This window comes from Neurospora crassa, linkage group IV (assembly GCF_000182925.2).
Source record: "Neurospora crassa OR74A linkage group IV, whole genome shotgun sequence".
NCBI classification, from domain to species: Eukaryota; Fungi; Ascomycota; class Sordariomycetes; order Sordariales; family Sordariaceae; genus Neurospora; species Neurospora crassa.
Window position 1 is genome coordinate 4868773 of NC_026504.1, and position 15910 is coordinate 4884682.

Below are 15910 nucleotides of genomic sequence, written 5' to 3' on the forward strand. Positions count from 1 at the left end.
TCTTCTCAACTTGATACATTCAACATCACCACCATCATTTTGATTCTTGTCGTTCTTATTCAGCCTGTTCACAGTGGTTCCTGAACCCAACCGGACTTCCGGGACAAACCCCTATGATGCACAGGAGATCAAGTATCCACTCCGTTCACATATACTGATATGCAGTCATGATCCCTTTCCTGATAATCGTTCTGTTGATCTGTACCTCTATCAACAGAGCTGGAAATATTGACCCTGAGTTCTCCCTTTGGCATTCTGGGATGGTCCGACCAAGTTCGAATTGCGAGTCCAATAACCGTTGGCTTTCCATGCTGCTTGTTCGGTGGTCTTTTCATCCAGATCGTCATCTCACGCCCGTTCCCACCAAGGAAAGCTGGGTCAGATGGACCGGATTCAGTCACGATCCTTTCTTCCACCCGACTTTTACCTCCTTTACCAAAAGCGCAAGCCATCTCAAAATCATGGAGCTTTCACATCTTGTCAGGGACAGGCTGGAACCAAACCTCGGCAACCCTGATGTGGTGTTTCCGAAGCATGCCACACGATGGAATCAATTTCTAGGTAGCCAGGCCACGTCCATTTCCAATCCCAGAAAGGGGATCACCAAACCGACAAAACAGGTCATCGATTCACGGACCCCTTCGTTTGATCCGTCTACGACTCTTGAGGGACCTTCTCTCTCGTAGGTAAAACCGGTAACGAAAAGATGTCGGTCGGTAGTTTGCTGCTGTTGAAGGTGTTCGTCACACCAGGTGACCTATTCGATCTTGGCGGTAGAAACACCTGCGAAGCCTGGGATCGGGGGCTTCTTTTTTTGAGTAACCCGATCTCCTCGGTCCACGAGAACATCATGATTTCCATGATGCTTTTTCTGGTATGCTTGTTTTCGGAGGAAAGAAAAAGTGGCTTAAGACATTGAGAGAAGGATTTGAGACATTGGAAAGATTCTGAGACCTTCGAAAAGACTAGGCACTAACCCCCAGCCTTTTTTTATAGTCAAGGTAACTGATGAGCTGGCAAAGCTTCCCCAGCGCCTTCTGGAAGGGTACCTACCTAGCTAGGTAGTCACTGATGTCATATTAACCAAAGAAAATGGCTTCATGGCTTCAAGTGGCTGAGACAAACGGGGTTGGTTTGTTGGTTGGGTCTTCTGGGGTATCACGTTAGATCCAACTTTAATTCGAAGTCTCTTGGTCTCTCCAATCGTTTTGTTATTGTTATTGTCAGTGTTATTGACCACACTTCGCACGCAACCTCTAGGGATCCAACCTGCTAAGAACGACTGAGTTGAAGGTCTCTTGGACCTCTCCAACACATAGGGTAGCCACCGCCATAGCTATCCTTGACTCCATTGCCATTTATTAACTATCTCATTCGCAGTATACTAACATGGGGTGTTGTTGCACTTTCTGCCTTGGTCAGGGGTCGTCAGAAATTTAGCGGTCAGATAGACAGGAGCAGACTGGATCAGCCGGGCTTACCTCGAAAGGTCGCTATAGCAGGTCTTGATGTAGATCTGTACGTCCTCGTGGATAAAAGGAAGGCGTGCATTCGGATCTCGGAGAAGGGGATCAATTTACTTGGACAAGTCATTGTTGTCTGTTTGGAATGCACTTGAGCTTTCTATCAGTCTTGCTAAGAATTTGCTCCGTAGAGGTAACCTCTTTCGTCTTGTGAATTGATGTACAGATTTGTTCTTGACCGAAAGAGATTAAAAAGAAGAACAAGATGAATAAGTTAAAGGTAAATTATCCTGGTGTTCCATAGCTGATGTTCGAAAATTGTGTTGTTCATTCAGTGGAAAAGTTCTCACAGACCTGCTATGTATAACGGCAGACTTGCTCCCACGTACGAGTATCATGTGGGCAGCTATCCAGGTCTGGTTTATATGGTGTTTTGTTCTATTTCAACACAATGCCTTGTTCTGTAACCAAATCTTCATATACAATCATCAGGTAGGTAGTAAGGTACGTGGTCTCATATTTCCGGATAGTGTACTAGAAAACTCGAGATCCCATCTTTAAGGGAGGTAACGGTGCGGACATGCCATTTTGGCGCCGACATGGATTAGAATCTAACAATGACTTTTTTCATCTGTAGGATACCATTTTGAGCAAACCGGGTCCTCAATCTCGCTGAAATCGTCGATCTGCTACCAATCACTACTTGAATTCTTGAGCGGCACTAAACTGAGGATGTGCACGTCGGGTAGTCGGGCGGGTCGGGGAACGAGATCGGAACACCCGACGCGCCGACCTTCCACAAGCCGGCCGATGGCTTCCCCGATGTTGAATACCGATGGACCAGCCAACCACCACCCTATATAACTGCCGGACTGCTCGGCAATTGATCCTCATGGCAGTAACTACACTAGCTTATTCACATGCACCCCTAAAACACACACAATTCCATCTCAATGTAATGTAGACGGAACGTGAGCCACATTAATTACATATAAGGCAGCGGATCCCCCCAGTGGCCAAAGTCCAAAGGAACGCCAGTAAAATCACCCAAAGCGGCGATACTAGTCAAGGGAGCGCCGGTGTAATAATCTACATCACCATTATTCGGGGGGAGCGTGGTCCCCAAGACTCCAACATACCCCCCCGACGACGACGACGACGACGACGACGACGTCAATGACACGCCGTTACCATCCCCTATCACATTCACATGCACCCCCTGCCCTTGCCCCTGCGGCGGCAACGATTGAGAAGAAGAAGTGTGATCAGAGTTTCTACTGGTCTGCACAGTTGCTGCTACTGTTGTCGATTGTGATTCCTGTTGTTGCTTCTGCTGCCGCTGCTGCTCCACCACAACCAAGTCATAAGCACGCAGAAAGTTCACCAGACAATCGTGGCACCGCGAAATGACGAGGCTGTTTTCGCCGAAGCGGGAGAGTAAGTCGACGGCGTCGCTGAGGGCGGAGCGCACCGTGGTGAGTTCGGAGTCACTGAGGAGGTTGGAGAAGGAGGGCTTTGTGCCGGCAATAAGGAGGACGGTGTAGAGAGTTAGGGAGGCGCCGAAAGCTGTGAGGTAAGTTAGTTAGAGATGAGATTGGTATAGTTCGTAGTTAAGTGACCTTCGCCCCCATCACAAGAGCAGGCAGCAAAACATCAAGGGGCCGGAAGGGAGTAAGTGAGTGCTAACGAATGAACTTAGAGGTACATACCATGATAAGCAGTCAACCACCAAGCTCCCGAAAGCAGCACCTTCTGGTTCTGCCACCGGTCCACAATCGCTTTTGCAAGCGCTATACATTCTCTGCAGGCACGTATACATCTCCGCAGGGATACTACACCGGACTCGCGCAGTAGTGCCACGTTCGTGTCGACGTCACCCTGCCCATGCCCAGGTTCCGGCTGGAATCCGAGAAACTTTAGCAGAACTGGACGCTCGACCAGGGTGCATAAACCGTAGTACCGAAGGCCGAGAACGGCTCTTAGACGTTGGGCTTCGATGCTTGGTGATGATGATGATGATGATGATTCAAGGACAGGAGGAGGAGTTTCCGTAGTTAGGTTTTGAGGCCGTAAGTCTGGTGGTACAGACTGGTGCCATTGGGATAACTTCCATGAGAAATCAAAGGCCAAACGAAGGGTGTCGAAGGTGTTGACGTGGTTGAGGGAGCTGCCGCCTGCGTTGTCGTCGTATAGCTGGGATACCAATTGACATGTGATATGTGAGAGTTGGACACCGCATTTAAAGGCATCTACGCTCGTGGCGATAACGGCTCGGCTTGCGTACATGGTGGGAAAATGTTCGTTGATGTCTAGTGGGGGTTCCAGTCGTTTCTGAAGAGAGGGAGGGATGGTCATGGGCCGACCGAATTTGGCGCTCAGGTTGTTATCGTTCATAAAAATCAAGAACCACGTTCGCTTACGCATCTCACGCTCGAGAAGGGTCAAGTGTCGAGAGGCATCGGCTGAGTGCAACCCAATTTGCAAAGCGGACTTGACGGCCAACGAGTGTAAGGTCCAGAGCTGGGCTGATTGGGAAGACCCATGAAGATACTCGATCATGAGGCACAGGAGTTGTACTATATAGGAAGGGGGTAATATGTTAGCGGGCGGTTGCTGGACATAAGTTAGAACCGGAATCCTTTACCGGTTTCTAAACTGGACGAGATCAGGAACTGTGGCATGACCAGGTCCTTGGCCCACTGAAAGTATCTTTCCGAGGTTTCGGCCGATGTCTCGGAGGGAGTAGAGGGAGAATTGGTACGGTACACGGTGGCAATGATCATGTAGAGCAGAGCCAGCCACACGCGGCGAGCGCCCATGAACCCTTTCTTCCGCAGGTCGTTGTAGGTGCTCATGAATGAGTCTTGATGAATGACGGGGAAGAAAAGGCCTATGGTGCTGAAGTATTCGTGAATGATGTTGGTGGCTTCTGGTTCGGGAGGGACATGATGGCCAGGTCTGGATCCAGCTTTGACTCCGCCATTTAAGGGATCTTGTCGTCCGCTCTCTGAACGCGGCTGTTGAAGTGACGAATACCTTGAAGATGCGAGTGAAGTTGCAGAGGTCGGCATAGCTCGCGAGCGAGAGGTTTGGCTTTGAGCCCGAGTCAAGGCTAGCGAAAGTTGGCGTACCAAGGCAACATTGGAAGAAGGACCAAAATATGTGCAATTCTCTCCATCATCAGTCAGTTGAACCTCGCCCATGCCATCGACATGGACATTTTCCTGGTGTGAACGTGGGAGCCCTGTCATCGTAGGCGGATCCAGCGGTCCATTGCTCGAGCTGCCATTAGACTCGCGCGTGTCTTCTTGGGCATCGATGTCGTCGCCGTCGTCCTGGGTAGCATGTTGACGGCTGGCTTCAGTACCTCTAGCATTGATTCGGTCTTCAAGAGCACTCAACCTGGAAAGGATGTCCGAAGGAGGAGTGTCTGTGGTGCTTGACCTTGGGCGGTGATGTGGTGCCGGTGGCTCGTCATAGACACAGGGTGCGTCGAGCTCTTTACATCGACCACAGCTGGGATGTTGGCCATCACACTGTTCCCGTATTGCTGATGTGAGATGCTGGTTGACCACATGTCTGCCTCGAGCTCTCTGTGTAAACTGTTTGGAAAGGACGTACCCGTGACTTGCGATTTCGGCAGTTGTGACAGGCAATGGAAACGCGCACGCGCTTCCTTGGACGGTCCTCATCCATGGATGTGTACTCTTTGTACGTGAAGACTCACTGGGATTCTTAGACCTTGTGGTGATGACGCTTTGATGTGGTGATGAATAAATTAAAGGTATAAGCGTAGAGGTGGTGTTTGATTTGTACGGTGATATGTTTGCTATCTGCCTGCATACCACTGTAGTTCTAAAAGCTCAGGCACCCCACCTGCTGACGGCCGCGCTAATGCACGATACGGAGCCCCAGTCGGCATGTGGTCCATGTTATAAGCGCTAACACACACCGACCCGTAACGGCAATTCATTCTTTTCCAAAAACACGTCACCTCATCCCGTCGACACAACACAACATCTCTCTCTCTCTCTCTCTCTCCATACAACATCATACAACATCAAAGAGGCGCCGGGTGTCCATCAACATCCGACTTGTCGACCCAGTTACCGTGCAGACCCGGCCTCAACCGTACCGGCAACTTGATGAGGGCCACCTCGTTGGTCAAGTCCTTGGTGTCCAACACGGCGAGCTCGCTGCACATGTCCTCGTAGTTGGCCAGCAACACCATCACATATCCATCGCCCTCCGCCGCCTCTGAGTTGCGCGGGATGAATATGCACTCGCCCGTGAGCTTGCGCGGTCCGGGAAGGTACCGCTGAATGTCCCCCGTCTCGTGGTTCAAGTGAGCGAGGCCGTTCGACATGGGCGCGCCCCCTCCTGCGCGCGGCATGACAAACTCAAAGTCAGTCACCCCGGGCTTGCGGTCGAAGATGCAGAAGAAGGTGTGCTTGTGCTTTCGCGTCGCCACGCGGTCATCAATACGCGGAAACTCCATGTCGTCGTCCACCAGATATGTCGGCTCTGCCAGCGGAAGCTTGTCTGACTGGTAGTCGAGCACGAAATTGGCAAAGTGCGCTTCCACCTCGCCCGGCCTGGGCCCCTTGCCGTTCGCGTCTGGCCACCAGAAGAAGACGTTGTCCTTGGCGTAGGCCATCTGGAGCTGGATGTGGCCCTTGTCGTCCTCGAATGCGTTTGCAACGTGGCCGGCGAATCCATGCGGCGCCTCAAACCACTTGACATCGCTGCCCTGAGCTCCTCTGCGCGGCAAGACTCCGATATACATGGGAATGCTGTAGTCCCACTGCCAATGGTCGCCGCCTTGTTTCATGCGCTCTACATCGCACACGAGGGGTATGATGGGGAAAATGACAAAGTTCTCGGTGACGGCAAAGTCGTGGATCATGCCGCACACCGGGCTCACCAGCCAGACTGTCTCGGCGATCTTGCCGTCGGGTCCGAAACTGTAGTAGCAGATGTCACGGGTGCCGTCTCCCTTGGCCTCGTATCCGAAGCACACCATCTCCCGCGTCACCGGATCGAACTTGGGGTGTGCTGTGAACGTGAGGCTCGGGAGCTGCCCGTCAAAGTCATAGACGCCAAACGTCTCGAGCGTCTCGGGGTCCATGGCGTAGGGCGGTGAGTCCTCCTTGAGTGCGAGAAGCTGGCCACGCCAGTAGACAATGTTAGTGTTGGCAGTTGACCGGATCTTGAACTCGACTAGGTCGGTGTATCTGTTTCTGTATTTGCCTGAGCGACTTGTATGTCAGCGCTTCAGCTGCCATGATGCAAGACAGTGATGCTACTCACCCAGCAGGGATCGGCGTGCTTCTGCCTCACGGACGAACTTCTCGGTCCGCACATAACGCTGCTTGAGGTCGACATGGCCATCCTTGAAGTAGAAGCCACTGATGTTGCCGTCGCCATTGAACCACGGATCATTGGGAATGAAAGATGGCAAGTGTGGTTCCGGCATGACACGATAGAAGGTGCCCTCTATGCTCTTGGGGATTTCTCCGACTACCTCCAAATTGGTTATGTCGCCTTCGAATCGGACCGGTCTCATGAAACCCGCTGTGTTCTCGCCTTGAAAGTACCTCGGCGCCGGTGGAAGCTCTTCCGGTTGTTTTCCAGGGACCGCGTCCTTGACACCATTGCCATGGCTGTCTTTGGGCGCATCGGAGAAGACGTATTCAGCCATAACGGGACAGGCAAGCTAAGAACAGCAGAGTTGAAGGAGACAATGAAACGGAATTTGTAGAAGTGATACGTTTGCTTCGAGGTGGTGTGGACTTTCCTGAGAGCAATTCTCCCAAGTTTATATATGCGAAAACTCATGCCAATCAGATGCCATGCGCAACAGACTATTCTACTTAAGCCACTTAACTGGCACTGCTAGTCGACTACGACGTTATCCCCGCCCGAGTCTAACTTTGTGGTTGGTACAGTATCGCATTGGTCGACACGCCGATGAGCTAGGGGTCGGGGGTCGGGGATCGGGTCGGGTCGGGGATAGTCCGGGCCAGCTTCCGACACCACCTTGGTCACCCCCGCTGGTCCGCGGCCTTTCCCCGAGACCTCTTCTCTCCTCTCGGGACGACGCCCTCGGTCCATGCTTCTTCACTTCACCGTCTGTCCCTCTTGACACCTACCCCAAGGTCTTTCTCCGCCCACCTTGACTTCCATTTCTGGGGGGTGAAGGTGGAGATACCGGCCGTTCGGGATTGTCTTGTGTCAAGTGATACTGTGCCAGGTCCATTGGAATGAGAATATCATAACTCCATGGCCGTGCTCTCTCTATCCAGACATGAAGACGGCCAGAGGTTCTGGGGGTAGTGAAGCTCGCGTCTCACGTTCCTTGCTGCTAAAAACACCATTTTGGTTCTAATTTCACTCAATTTGAACGTCCATCATGGCCGCACCACCTAACCACATACTCCCTCCACCTTCCTTTGATGCCACAACCTTTTCCATAGTCACTATTGTCGTCCTAGACAATTTTGAATGATCAAATGGGGAGCCGTTCTATGGAGATGTGTGGCCTTTGGGTGACTGGAGCTGACTGACCATACCCCGAGCGGTGCCATCCGGCCAAATCGGATGAAGGAAGCCCGAGAGGTAGTAGTCAAGGTTGCCACGACCGGTACAAGCAGTCATTGTGGACCATATCTCACGGGGCAGGAATGCTGCATGTAGGTAAGCAGATAACTTCTCCCTCATGTCCCCTTTTCCACAAAGGTGCAAAGCAGTATGCAAACTCGTCGATGAAAAAGGTACCTACCGAGTGAGCGGTGCAATAATACGTGGTTTCGTCATTCTCGAATCTTCACAGAATGAACGTAAGTGAGCGAAGAACACGTCTAGGCCATTGTCGAGCCCAGTGTTTCCTTTCTCCTTCTTCGATCTGTACGATTACATCCACGAGCAACCAGCGCTCGGTTGGGGTTCAACTCTGGAAAACCACCCTTCGCCTCGACGCGTCCATGCTAGCAGTCCCGAAGAGGCAATACGGTGTCCCGGGAATTTAGACAGCCGCTTGGAATGCTGGTGTTTGATGTGTTTTTGTTTTGTTTGCTGACTTTCACGTCTACGGACGGTATGTGCTTGCGATGGCTCTAGAGGTGTACAGGCCGCATGACGAGGGAGTAAGAATCAAAGGAAAAAAAAAAAAAAAAAAAAAAAAAAAAAAAAAAAAAAGAAGAAAAAAAGCTGTTCCACGGGGTCACGAAGGATGCAGAGAGAAAGGGAATGTCCGAGTAGGTATACAGCGCATTTAAATCGTATGGATAGGGTAGGTTTAGAGGGCAGTTTGACTGGCCTGGACGTGGAGGTAAGCTCAAAGGTCGAAGCAGATACCTACCGACGCATCGCACAGTCAATGCTTTCTGGCCTCCTTTTTGAGAGAGATATTGAAGATGAAGGGAAACCCTTTCCGACAAAGTCTACAGTCAATAAAGATACTGCAACAAACGCAATGACTTTCTAGAACCAGACAAAGTTCTGAAGTACCTAGCAAGAGAGAGCACAAAACCGCCCGTGGATTTCAGTCCAGTCCGCAGGCAAAGTTGCGAACCACATCACTGGTTCGGCGCACACTTTGAACCAAAGCTTTTCCCATTGCCCTGGCATCAAGAGACGGGAAGACGGGTCCTTGCACATAAGGCGATTAGGCGAACTACCTGGGTTATTGTAGGCGAGAGAGAAGAGAAAAAAAAAATTATAATCGTTTTCCATCCCGTCCCGTCCTCCGTTTGTCGTCGACCGATAACAGCGATGCACTGCACGGACGGACTGATTGTAGCAAACCATTCAATTTGCTCTTTGGCGCATCCTTAGGTTCGAAGGCACCTCCTAACCACCTATGTGATGAGATGTCCTCAACGGCCCTGGGTCATATCGCTTCCTCCTGGGTAGGCGCTTGTGTAACGCTCGGTTAAAACGAAAGAGCATTTTGGTTGTTCTATGTTTCGGATTATGACAAGGCCAAAGAAGGGAGGATGTCCTTTATCTTTCATTCAGAAGCGGTCCGTCATAGGATGGATTACGAGGAGGATGTTTTCGGTTCGTTTCGAAGGGGCATTTTAGAGACGCGATGGAACTAGGATGGATGGATGTCTCGTTGTTGGGTAGAAATGTGACTAGGGAAAGCCGCTCCGGTATTATATGTGGCTGCTTCGGAGTAGTAGATATCTTGTGAATGGTTTGGACTTGAACGTGCCTGGGTATGTGGGAGAGGTATGGGCCAAAGTATCAGTACTGTCGGGTACGTATTCCTTATTATTATTATTATTTCCCATCAGTGATTACAGATCTTTCCTGAACCCCTTCCGTGGTTGTCATTTGTAGTGCACCGAAAAAAATATCCGAAGAACGTTTTGCTTCCCACCGGCTATTCACACCCTCTTCTGCCAGAGCTCAGTTCTCGTTTTCATAGGTAGTTACATTTTGGTGGAATACTTACGGTGCTTGCTGCATGCATGTCATCGTAATGGAGATTTCAATAACAAGGATAATCGAAGAAGGCCTTCGAAAGACACTCTCCGCTTTATACGCGAGAGGAAACTTCATGATGAGACAAATGAACTCATGAGATGGCTACCTGTTACTCCGCTCTGGGTTTCCGTTTAGATCTTGTTGCATATTTCGCGAGCAGGGAAAACCCCAACGCAGAGAGGTTAAGTGTCATGGAAGGATCGCTGGAGTGTAATTTAGAGTTGGTTGACAGCGGGGGCTACGGAGCTACCTCCGGTTCTTTTTTTTTTTTTTTTTTTTTTTTTCTTTTTTCTAACTACCCACTTCCCTTCAGTCCCACTCGGTTACTCAAGTTGGGATTTCTTGCAGGTCGGTTTACGAGTGAAAGCCGAGCCAACAGTCAGCCCATTTCTTCGATCTACCCGGAGCACACATACATACATCAGTGCCAGTCCCGGCTTTACGCTAAAGATTCCCAATCGAGTCAAGCAAGTAACAGACCCGATAGTGCATCCCGTCCTGCTCATACATAGTTTGATATCCCTTTACTATATCCCGTCCTGCCAAAAGGATTGTATCTCGTCCTGCCAAGAAAGCATAGAGAGCCTCGTATAAGCGAATCAAGTTCTGGACACCGCCACTGTCACTGTCCCCCGTTACCATGGTTTGGTTCCAGCTGTTTCCAGCATCGGGACTTGGTCCGGTTAGTGGTATGCATGCCATGCATGTGCTCGAACCCTTCCACCGTCCCCTTGGATGTACTGTATAGCCCGCGGCGCAAGTTTCAGAACTCGAGGGCTAATCCACTGGTGATGCTCTTGCACTATCGTGAAGCTCCTTGATGATGATGATGATGACGATGATGACAATGATGATGGGTGGGGTAAGAAGAGCCGTCACATGGAGCTTCCCCGCCAAAAGGTACTGCAATTTGCAATTTGACAGCGCATGTGCAAGTACCGCACCGTGTACCTGTACAAACTCTTCTCATCGGTCGTTACATGGAAGCCGTTGTTGCGTCGTTGCGGTACCTGCTTGAGCGAGCTGCAGCAGAGCACACCACTCACACACCATCACACCATGCCATATGTACTCTACTTACCATACGTACAGTGGAAACCCCTGCAGATGCTAACCCTCCATTTGCTAAATATGTCAGATGCCCGTATTCCATCTTATGCAAAAAAAAGGTAGCGTTGGATTGCTGCGCTTCTAGCGCTATGCAAGCCAAAGCAGATCGGGATCTAGCGCCTAGCGTCATGCATGTAAGCTGTACCATAATGGATGGAAGCTTCATGTGGGTGTGGGTGTGTGTGTGTGTGTGGGTGGGTGGGACCTTTGCGATATGTAGGGCGAACTTGAATTGGAGGGTAGAGGTAGCAAGCAGCTTTTCCTTTCTTTTCTCGCCTTTTAGATGCTATTTTAGGTACATCCTGAACACGGCATCGAAACCGAACCCATAAGCACTTGCCAGAGTGTGTGATAGCTCGGCCGAAGGAAACCTAATGTCGGTTGCTCTTGCTGTTCTGTTATCCTCCCTACGCGCCGTCGGATTACTAGGTACCTAAGGTAGGTATGAACTCAAACTCTCACTGTGAGAGAAAGCAGAGAACTTGGCTTGCTCAGTTCTATGGGAAATACCGACAGATAAGCGCCAAGGTTGTGATGGGAAGGCGAAGTACCAAGATGTCGGGCGAGAGCGTGTGAAGGAATATCCTGGGATCTGAAGATTATAGTAACATCAACGAATTCTTCCAAACCCAAAAGGAACCCAAGGTAGAGGTACCTATACATCACCTTAACCGCAAACTAGCCAGCAGCAACCATGATGAATTCAAAGTTCCTTCCTTCCTTCCTTCCTTCCTTCCTTCCATCATCCCATACCTTCCTGATGTTTCACAAACGTTTTCCTCGCTCCTTCCCCCAGCCCAAACCGGGTCCTTACATCTCTAATCCCTACCTCTAGGCTCTCTAGGTACAAACTAACCCACCGGATGCCGCACCCCCAGTACCCCGCCCCCGGACCCGGACCCGGACCCGGACCCGATTCTGCGGGGAACCTCACGCAGGCACTGCACTCACTGGGATTACATACCTCTACGGGGATCACTGGGAGACGGAACCGAAGCGAGTAGGTAGGTAATATGGAATCCAAACCAGACCGCCGCGGCGGGCGGGAGTTACGTTGCACGGCATTTTCCTTGCGCACGGGGTTTTGCGGGGGCGGGTATGTTTAAGTGAAGGAAAGGAATCTGATGGAAGGTTAAGTGGAAGCGTGAAGAAAAAACTGTCACTGTATCTGCCTAGGTAGGTAGGTACCTGTAGGCAAGCGCGCGCGCGGGGAACAACAAGAAGAAGAAGAAGCGGACATCGAATGGAAGTTTCCATGCCGTGGAATCTTGGGGGGCGTTCCAATCTGTAACGGGCCGAAGGGTCGGAAACTCGGAGGTTTGGGGAGGGGACTAAAGGGATGGAAATTGGTTGGATGACTGTATATGTTTAGGGATAGGTTGTGCTGAGTGGATGAAACTAACTACCATCCTGTACGGCCGATACATATATGAATCTCTTTGATTTCTCGAGGGTTTGTTTTCGAAGTCTATGAAGTTCGCCACGATGTCACAATGAAGGATGAGTGACAGACAGCCTAAAGCTGCTTCTTGGGAAAGTACCATGCAGATAAAACACACACAGAAGATGAGTTTCGCGAAGATGGCGGGTGTTTCTCGGTTTGGCCAGTTTCGGCTCTCTCTTCTTGTTAGTATGTCTGCTTAAGATCACAGTACCTACAAAGTCTATTGTTTCCTGATCTGCCAAGCTGGCCGTCACTAGATAGGTACGATAAATGTAGTATCGAGTCAAGGGAGGGACTGCGCCTAGTGAGGAAACCGTTACCTAATAATACCTAGCACTCACGATTTTCATTTCTGGTTATACATCGATCTGTACCTATCTACCTAGGTTGACCACCTAGAGGTAGGAAACGCGTGCACTTGCCTCAATTTTCATGTCAAGTCTTGTCGTCGTCGTCCAGCATATGTATTGTGTTGCTTAGTACTAGTCTAGAAGCGGGTCGTCAGCAACTATGTAACTGGATGTAAGTAAGTGATCATGTGTGTGTGTGTGTGTGTGTGTGTGTGTGTGTGTGTGTATGTTCAACGTAACGCAATCTCGGCTACACTTTAACGAAAAAAAAAAAAAAAAAAAAAAAAAAAAAAAAAAAAAAAGTGCCACATCACATCACCTCACCTACATACAACAGATCTACAATTCTAGGGCTGACACCAACAATGGTAACAATCTCGCAAGCCCTCAAGTTCCCTAATCCATCTCTATGCAGCATTTGAAACGAAAGTCGCAAGAGTGCGCCGCCTTATGTCCGAGACAACAGCGATGAGGCTCAATTCGACAATTAACAGGTGGAATTAAACCCCCCCCCCCCCCCCCCCCCCAAGAAAAAAAAAAGCCACAGTTACACCACAAGGGCATGCATGTCTGTATATGCATGCAAGACACTCGAAATCTGGAAACGTCGCCAAAGGTAAAAGTGTCTACTGCTTGCTTGGTTCTCATTGTGTCTTCGGACTCTTCTTGTGTTCTGTTACACACAAAAACAAAGAGTAAATACCTTACTCGGAGTTTGCCCTTTGTTTGTAAGAGATCATTGCCAAGTGTTAGTGTTCAAGTTATTATAGGGAGGCTACAAACTAAGAAATGATAATGTGCCGTAACGAGACCTTGTTACACGAGGTCTGATTCAGGGACTTTGCAACTTACAACTAAGTGTGTAAGTGCAGTTCAACATGTCATCATCATAGTGTACGGTCGGTGGTTGAACATATATCTATCCCTTTTGGGAAGTCCGGTGGAGTACCTACTCGAGTCTTCTAAGAGCACAGAGGCACCATTGGTTGTATCGACTATTCATTCCTTGATCATTCCTATCTTTGCGCTTTACCTTTTCACATTCCTCCCCTTTTTGAGCCCGTACCAGGATATTCCCTTCAAGACCAGACTCTGGTCTTTCCTTCTATAACAGACGCTAAAAAACCGTTTTGATCATCCCACCAAATAAGCAATAACAGAAAGAGAGACGCGTACCCAGAACCTCCTTAGAAACCCCGTCCTTTGTCCCGTCTAACCAGGTATATCCATCAAAGCCGTGAAACTCCATCTAGCCAGTGAATGTTGTTTGTCTTTTTTTGAGCGCGCGTGCTACAACGTGTAACCATGATCCATCGCAAAAGGTCGAGGGAAAACAAGCCAAAGGGGAAAAAGGGGGACGACCAGTATTCGCCCGTGGATCCGGCCGGTAACTAGGCAAGGTTCGTTTTGGAAGCGTTGATAGCCTAGCTGTTCTTCCCCGCAAGAAGCATGACTGAGTGACTGACAGCGGGCGGCGCAACATCCAACACAGCGGAAATCCGGGGTTCGCCATCTTCCGCTAGTTGGATAACGGTATTTCCGAAGATAGCACACTCCTTCTCAAGCACGCATCCGCCGCCCCTAGGAGCGGCCGTAATGCCATACCTGTAAGTAAAGTGCATGTGTGTGTGTGTTCACCGTCTGTTGTCAGTGTGAATAAGGGGGAAGGTATGGAATATCGCAAAATGAACTACGAGGATGCTCGAGAATAATGGTGTGACGACGGCCGTTAGGCTTTCGACTGGTGTTGTCCGCCGGTTTCCGATCGAAGATTGCCAGGAAAAAAAAAAACAAAAAAAAACAAAAAAAAACAGAAAAAACGAAATCATCGCGCATCGTATTGGGGTTCGTTCTTGGCTGTGAGTAGCGTTTGTCCCGTTGCCTGGAGACACTGATCGGGCAAGTGCTAACAACCTGCCGTAAAAACGATTAGCCTCCAAACGGAAACTGTTATTGGCAGAAACGCTTTTCATTTTATGCAACTTACCGATACTTGCAACAGAACAACCAGCCACAGCCCTAGATTAATCCCCAAAGCACACCTATCAGAACCATTTCCCAAGGGACATGGCAAAACCCTCAGTGGCCGAGATCTGTGCCGGCCAGGTACAGAAGCGGGCCTAAGCAGACCCTGGGATGCAGGGACGGCACGTTCTCATCTTGCAGTACCGGCACTCATAGATGAAGTAATGGGGCCCTGATTGGCATAGCTGACATGTCCATTGGATCAAGCTACTCTCTGACTTGATCAGGACGAAGTGGTGCGCGCAGCCGTTGGAAAGTGCCATTATGATAGTTCGACGGTGCTGTTCGGTCACTCGAAGAAGGCCAGACTAACTTAAAGCCACCTGGTTGGTTGCCGGAATGGATATTCGAAAATTCAATACCCGTATGAAGCTGTCAGTGCCGGTAACGTTAGGCCTCGGCGTTATTTGAGGACTCTTGTCTGAGAAGTGATGCACTCTGATAGGACGTTAGAACCAGAGGGAAAGCCAGGAAAAGCCTGTTTGGGTGATAGGAGCATTGGGATTGCCCGATTACGGAATTCCCAAGATCTCTCTTACCGATTTATGAAGCACAGCGACCTATAGTTGTCTTTCTGGACAATCAAGAAGATAAATGTACGCGGGTGAGTTCGAGTGAAGTCTAGATGAGATGTGGAAGGATTTTGGAAAGCTGAGTAGTCACTGCTGATTTCTGGACTCAGGAGGAAGAATGGAAGGGAGGATCCAGGCTAGATATAGATTCACAACCGAAGCAGGTGAGGTTGGAGTCTATGGTAAGTTGGAGCCGCGGACGTTTGGTGAAGGGCAACGGCCGGTGTTTGTAAAACGTGAAGCTCAAGATTTTCGACGGGTATGGAACTGAAGTAAACGGAGATAGATGGGTCAGGCCTTTGTTCTTGTGTTTTTAGCCGCCGTTTGAGAGTTCGAGCATGCTTCTATGAAAGCTGGTAGCTTGACACAGCGACCCGTCAAATCCAAGGTGGGAAAAGTTGGGACGACCCAGCGGCATGTCGAAGCGTGGTTTTCCAAATCCGAGAGGAAGGG

At 49.8% G+C, this 15910-nt stretch overlaps 3 protein-coding genes across 3 annotated transcripts; all 3 read right to left on the bottom strand.

Annotated features, from left to right (window-relative positions):
* Positions 1-2168: 2168 nt before the first annotated feature.
* On the bottom strand, positions 2169-5238 carry sub-2 (submerged protoperithecia-2). Its single transcript, XM_956670.3, has 3 exons — positions 4108-5238; positions 3173-4039; positions 2169-3029 (listed from the first exon to the last, which is right to left on the bottom strand). The coding sequence occupies exons 1-3, from the start codon at positions 5153-5155 to the stop codon at positions 2449-2451; spliced, it is 2496 nt and encodes an 831-aa protein (XP_961763.3). The 5' UTR covers positions 5156-5238; the 3' UTR covers positions 2169-2448.
* cao-1 (carotenoid oxygenase-1) lies at positions 5230-7326 on the bottom strand. The gene is made up of 2 exons (XM_956671.2): positions 6774-7326; positions 5230-6713 (listed from the first exon to the last, which is right to left on the bottom strand). The coding sequence occupies exons 1-2, from the start codon at positions 7162-7164 to the stop codon at positions 5524-5526; spliced, it is 1581 nt and encodes a 526-aa protein (XP_961764.1). The 5' UTR covers positions 7165-7326; the 3' UTR covers positions 5230-5523.
* A 6958-nt stretch (positions 7327-14284) lies between these two features.
* On the bottom strand, positions 14285-15188 carry NCU07009 (hypothetical protein; the record flags this gene model as incomplete). Its single annotated transcript, XM_956637.2, has 2 exons — positions 14991-15188; positions 14285-14465 (listed from the first exon to the last, which is right to left on the bottom strand). Exons 1-2 carry the CDS (start codon positions 15146-15148, stop codon positions 14285-14287), a joined length of 339 nt encoding a protein of 112 aa, XP_961730.2. The 5' UTR covers positions 15149-15188.
* Between the last annotated feature and the right edge of the window lie 722 nt (positions 15189-15910).